Genomic DNA, 6,762 nt, shown 5'->3' on the forward strand with positions numbered 1-6,762 from the left:
TAATGTTTTTATATAATATATATATATATATATATATATATATATATATATATATATATATATATATATATTTGTTATCTCAACTCATGCTGTTATCTACAAGGTGATACCAAGTTCTGTTGAAGTTTTATATAGAAAAACGGAAGGAAAAGCAGGAGTTTGAGGAAAATAATTACACCTGCAGTGTGACAAAAGCTGAGACAAACGGAGGGAAGCACAGTATGTGTGATTAGGTGATACGCCTCCACAAATGCTATGCCGAAGGAATAAGTCTATTATGTAAAGTGCTGAGGAAGAATTTCATTATGTGATATGCAAGGTTTAATGCAAAGGGGTTTGCAAACAGATGTAAACAGCCAGCGAATAAGAAAAATAAAGGGAAAAGGCTCAGCAGCTCCGCCAGTCAAAGCTGAGTTGTTTGCCTGCCTTTTCCGATTTATTTGGCTGAAATCCCCAGAAGCGTAACTTCCCGTGAGCAACACGGTACACACACTCTTGCTCACTCACTCAAAGGACAGGTGTCATACTAACAAAAAACATGGGGAAAGAATGAAAAAATATCCAGTACTGATTGGATAACAGCTAAAGTAATATTGGATTACTACACATACACAGTTTATCTGAACACACATCACTGAGGTTGTTTAAGGCTTGTGAACCAGACATCATCAGTTTGTTGTCTGATCTAGAGAGGAGAAAGTGTATGGGCGCTATAATCCCTCATGCGCAATACCCTGAAAATTCCCCAGAACTTTGCCATCCTCTTTGGGTGGTTTGTGTAAAGAATGTCATATGTTTGCCATCTTTGCTAAAATACAGTTTTGTACCATATCCAGGCAAGTTTGTTTGCTAAAAACTAATTAGCATATGTGCAACGTTAGAGTAATATGTATTTCTGATCCAGGTTCCTGTTTAAGTTAGCTGACCGACATTACAAGTACAACAACAATTTTTCGGTTAATCCCACACGTACATGCAAGGCCCATGGGGGGAGCTTGTGAAGGGTTCCGGATGCTTATTTAGTCTGTTGGTGAGGACATATTTCATTTTGGCATGCCGTTAGGACAAATGGGATTACACGGCCATTCTGGGAGTGAGGCTCAAGCGCAGGTGAGGCAAGCTGCTTGGGCACTGTTATCAGACGCCCAGGGAATCATTGCTAAAGGTCAGCGGAGTCTGCATCTGAATGCCACAGCTTAGACACATTTGGTGTTAAAAGCTATACCAATAAATATCCGCTCATCTCCTGTAAAAGCGTAATTCCTGCCTCTGTATTTTGAAGGCAGAAACCTGGAGGATTATGGTGATGTTAAAAGGCAGAGGGAGCGAATCAATTTTGAGTGAATGACAGGAATGATGCTTTGAATAATGCATTTTTGAAAAGAGGGGCGGGGGGGAAGCAATTGGGACTCTAATAATAGTGGAAAAAATGTTCCTTCCCTGCCATTCTGTGTGTAGATGGATTGGCTGATAAGTTACACAAAATGGCTCCAAGGAAGCATGTCAGAAAGCAGCAGGGGTATTGTATGCCTCTCAGAGGCTTAACACAGGTTTAACTAAGCACTCAAGAGGTTGTTGGTAGGCTCTGGGATCAGTCTCAGCAGAAGCAGGGTGAGCCCGACTTATACACACACGGACAGAATAAATACTCGTAAAATACCAGATTTTGCTGCTTCCCTGAAGGGCTCAGAACCTCTAAAGCGATTCTATTTTCTTGTCATTGTTTATTTCCTTTTCAAAAGGGGCTTAGTTTCATAGGGCAGACCTTATTTCATTGAAAGTCACAACTGTAGCTGCTGAAAATGCCATCCTAGACCAAATGAGCTTCAACAAAATTTGATTTAGTCTTTCAGAAGAAGAACATTTAGACGGAAGGAAGTCGAGGTGGTTAAGTGAGTTAATAGGATAGTTTTCCCAAAAATTAAAATTCTGTCGTAAGGCCTAGTCAACCTCATGTCCTTTTAAACCCTTATTCTGTGGAAAACAAAAGACAGTATTCTCCATGTCTAAATGTCTTTTTTTTCTTACAGTGAAACTCGGTATGGCCCAGTTTTGTTCAGACCTCAACATTCCTCAAAATATCTTCTTTTATGTTCCACATTCAATGACAAAAATTGTAGGGACTATATGGGTTTGGAATAACATGAGGGTGAGTAAATCATGACAATTTTCATTTTTGGCTGAACTATTTCTTTAAGAGCGCCTGGGGAGACAAACAAAACGCATACAAGGCTGCTCTTTTCTACAGAATATGATTACCACCATGAGTATAAGGCACTGATTCTCTAAAGAAAGCACAATTTGATGTGCCAGACGTGAGAGGACACATCAGTGAAATGGTGTGTTATGTTACATGCTTGGCATTTATATATATACTGCATATGTATTTATGACATTGTTTACCTTGAGGCATGCAAATCATCACTGATTGATGCAACAGCTTGCAAATACTATTGACAATGAGCTTGTGTCAAAATGATGATGATGATATTGGCCTTGATGTTTGATCTCTATTTGAAGACCGTATCCACTGAACAATGATTAACAGCTCGGTACATCCATGAAAAATTATATAATAAATGGTACATCAGTAGTCTTAAAATGTCAGACTTCCATATATATTTGTTCAGGAAAGATTCTATATTGATTGATTTATTAATGATTTAAAGAAACACTTACAAAAGAACATTTTACAAGGTTTACTAAGATCTGTATAAATGTTTTCTTCTATGTATTCTTGCATTATGATCTAGCTCTATCACAGTATTTCCCAACCTTTTTTTGTACTGGGTATCCCTACAGACCCATCATTAATGCTCTAATACACTGTTTGTCAACAAACCAGAAATGTGCTGCTCTTACTTGATATTATACTCAATATCATTCAGCATTATCATTCATTTTAAGTGGCCATTTTTACAACAACATTTAAATACAAAAACAAAATACTGTGGATGAAAAAGCCTTAAAGTATAGTGTCTACATTTAATGAGACACCTGAGCTTATTTGTCTTTCACAGGTTTTAATAGTTCTGGGGGCAATTATGGAGAAACATTCTCAAAGAAGAACAAGCAGCAAATTTCTTTACAATACAAAATGTATTACTTGAATACAAATAACAAACACTAAGTCTGTCTCTTTCATTCTCTCAATATCTTTCTAGGCTGTGGGCTGGAGTTCCTGCTGGTACTCTGTGGGCTGGAGCTCTCCTGGTCCTGCCCACGTCACTGCATTTGCTACATGGCCCCCAGCACCGTCAGCTGCCAAGCCCACAACTTCCTGTCCGTCCCGGAAGGCATTCCTCCGCACAGTGAGCGCATCTTCCTCCAAAACAACAAGATCCATCGACTACTGCGGGGCCACTTTAGCCCTACTACAGTCACTCTTTGGATTTACTCCAACAATATCACATATATTGAACCAACTACTTTCCAAGGGTTCACCTTGCTGGAGGAATTGGACCTGGGAGACAATCGCCACCTACGTTCACTGTCTGCAGAAACCTTTCACGGGCTGGGCCGGCTCCATGCCCTCCATCTATACCGCTGTGGCCTCAGTGCACTGCCGAATAACATCTTCCAGGGTCTCCGCAACCTCCAGTATCTGTACTTGCAGGTGAGACACTCACATAATTGCTTGCGTAACAAAATGAAATGGCACTGGATGTCATCTTGAACTATTGTTTTAGTATAAATATAACCAATATTTTGTTTCTGTGTCTAAAGGACAACCATTTGGAGTATCTGCAGGATGATATTTTTGTGGACTTGCACAACTTGAGCCACCTGTTTCTTCACGGGAACCGTCTGTGGAGCCTGCACCAAAATACATTTAAAGGACTAGGTGCTTTGGACCGGCTGCTACTTCACCACAACCAACTTCAGTGGGTGGACCGCCTGGCATTCCACGACCTGCGGCGGCTCACTACCCTCTATTTGTTCAACAACTCCTTGACAGAGTTAGCTGGAGAGTGTCTGACCCAGCTGCCTGCACTGGAGTACCTTCGCCTCAACGACAACCCTTGGGAGTGTGACTGTAAGGCTTTATCACTGTGGGACTGGCTCAAAAAGTTTCGGGGGTCCACATCGTCAGTGGGTTGCGTGGCACCAGCAGAGCTGGCAGGCAAAGATCTGAAGCAGCTGAAGAAAGAGGACTTCCCAAATTGTTCCGGATCGGAGTCCCTGCACCAAAGTAAGACCAAGACTTGGGCAGGAACGGATAAGGTCTCCCTGAAGCAGGAGCCCCATCCTGCCCAGCCTCCACAAACACACCCACACCACCCCCAACTGAATGAACAATACCCTTCCCCTCCCTCTCCCCTGCCCCAGCCACCCCCTGCCATAAATGGTGTACATGCAGGACCGGGAGGGTCTCCGGGTATAGTCCCTGCTCAGAGGCCCGGCCGTTCTCGAAACTGCACACGCCAACGTGTCAGGGGCAGCAAGGGAAAGGGACCTAACGAGGTCCACACCTTAAAGGAGATGGCGGATAAGGAGTACTCCTCTCCCGATTTCACCGGGAAATATGATGAAACATCTTCTGATGGTTCAAACACCCGCAGAAAGCACAAATGTACCCCCCGGACCTCTGTGCGTCCCCCCAGTGGGGTCCAGCAAGCCACCAACTGGGGACACTCTCATCATACATATTTCTTTCTCTCTAATATTCTGGGACTGCTTGTGATCATTCTGTGCTGAAGTCTGATGCTGGAGCATCGTGGTATCACAGATACACCGCAGTCCCCAGATCAGCTCTAGCTCCAGCATTACCAGGCCTACTAATGTGTGTATGTTTGTGTGTGTATGTGTGAGTGATAATGTGTACTACATTGTATAAGGAACTTTGCCATTTAGACTGAAATAGATGAAAACTGAACAACGGATGTTATCAAATAAACTCAAAATTTGGGTTGGGGAACAAGAAGAATAGTGAAGCAAACTGAACATGCTTGCACTGCCACTGTTGTTGTTCTTTTTTTGTCCTTTATTGGTCTGATCTATCCCCCTCTAAATGGAAAACCATTTCAATGAAAGAAAGCACAGATAACCAAATAAATGTGTAGAAAGAATGCGTAATATGAGGCACAAGTTAAGGAATTGAATTTACCTCTATATCCATGTGTGTATATCTGCAGACAAACACACACACACATAACCAGAATCTATCATGAGTCATCATACACTAATATATGTGCTTGATTACATGGAGAGCTTAGGAACATCACCACCCACAAACACTATTAATTTAACTGATTTAAGCAATTTCACTTCACAAGTGCTGCACAGGCTCACTGTATGTGTGTGTGTGTGTGTGAAGTCTGTTCAATCAGTGAAACATGCAAAAACTCATACAACTAAACCTCTATAAATCATCTCTGAAGCATTGCGTATTTATGAATGCGTTACTGCAAATCTGAAGATATTCATGGTTATCATTATGATTTTTAATCGGACTTTACAGGATAAATCCCATTTCCTCTCCCTCTATCCTATCCACCCACCATGATAGAAATCGATTCCCGTGTTAGAGTGAAAATTACTTTTTTTTTCTTTTTTTTATTCTGTTCAATTGAAAAGAGGGGAAAAGTTAGTTTTCTGCATGGCAGAGGGCGGAAGCAGAAATACATCTGAATTGATGAGCATCTCTAAAGTGATAACATGGTGGGTCTCGGCTCATTCTCTCTGACGTGCAATAGCTCGCTTCAACTATCCATCTCCCTCTCTCTCACTCTTACTCTATTCCATCCTCACCTCCATCCTATAGATTTACAACATCCAGTAGATAAAGTAGGAATATCAGAGGAGCCTCAGTCATATTCATTAACACTGGCACTACAGGAAGACAACACAATATTTTAAAAGGGAAAATATAAGCAATCAAACTATCCTTGAGCTTCTGAAATAAAAAACAACTTAATGTACACTGAAAATATACAACTCAAAACTTCCTAGTAAAAAAAAATGCATTGATACAAAAAAAATAATAAGCTGCAAAAACAAACTACTCATTCTATATTTCAGCATCTTTGTCACACAGATGACTGCAACAATATATGACCATTCACACATCAATAATGCCTATTCATAGCAGAGACATGGTGGGCAAAACAGCCATAGAAATGCAGAACAGTCTGGTCAATTTCTTGTCTTTTTAAGCCATAGATATTTAGATAACCTCTAAAAGAATAAAAACAAAAGGTATGTGAACAAACTGCAAGTTCTGGGCACTTGCAATCCATTTAAAGCACATGCTGCAAATGGCTTAATGCACTAAGACAGAGATATTGAAAAAAAACACATTTAGTTTACAAGTTATTGATGATGCATTCTATATGAAGGCAAGCAGATGAGCCCGTATGAACACAACCTGCTATTGCATGTTAAGCATTTTCTTTCTAATGGTAAAAATACTTAAGATACAATTCATAGCATCGTGTTCATATTCTGGGCGCAGCTGCATGCTTGCCTGTATATAATACGCATTATCAATAATTTCAATTATATGTGACATTTAATATCACAGTCTTAGTACATTACTTAGTGGGAAAACTGGAAAAATTACTAGCGGGCAGCAGAGGAAGCCTTGTTTTTCAATCCAAGTGTGTGTTCCTATAAGGAACTGACGTGTAAAAAATTGGGTGATCAGAAACCCTGGCTAGTTATAAAAGTTACTTAGATAATATTATTCCTAATACTAGAAGAAATTATGATATAAAAGTAAAATCAGGCAAAATCAAATGCTATTCTTAGGTGCATGCACAT

At 40.4% G+C, this 6,762-nt stretch overlaps 1 protein-coding gene across 1 annotated transcript in view; it reads left to right on the top strand.

The window, feature by feature from the left end:
* The window catches only part of rtn4rl1b (reticulon 4 receptor-like 1b), a 175,449-nt gene extending 170,371 nt beyond the window's left edge, over positions 1 to 5,078 (top strand). Inside the window, exons 2-3 of the mRNA XM_016272687.1 lie at positions 3,165 to 3,616; positions 3,727 to 5,078. Of these exons, the coding sequence (XP_016128173.1) occupies positions 3,165 to 3,616; positions 3,727 to 4,698 (1,424 nt within the window). The 3' untranslated portion in view covers positions 4,699 to 5,078. The remainder of the gene's footprint in view (positions 1 to 3,164; positions 3,617 to 3,726) is intronic.
* The last annotated feature ends 1,684 nt before the right edge of the window (positions 5,079 to 6,762 follow it).

This window comes from Sinocyclocheilus grahami, unplaced genomic scaffold, assembly GCF_001515645.1.
Source record: "Sinocyclocheilus grahami isolate Dianchi unplaced genomic scaffold, SAMN03320097.WGS_v1.1 scaffold72.1, whole genome shotgun sequence".
NCBI lineage: Eukaryota > Metazoa > Chordata > Actinopteri > Cypriniformes > Cyprinidae > Sinocyclocheilus > Sinocyclocheilus grahami.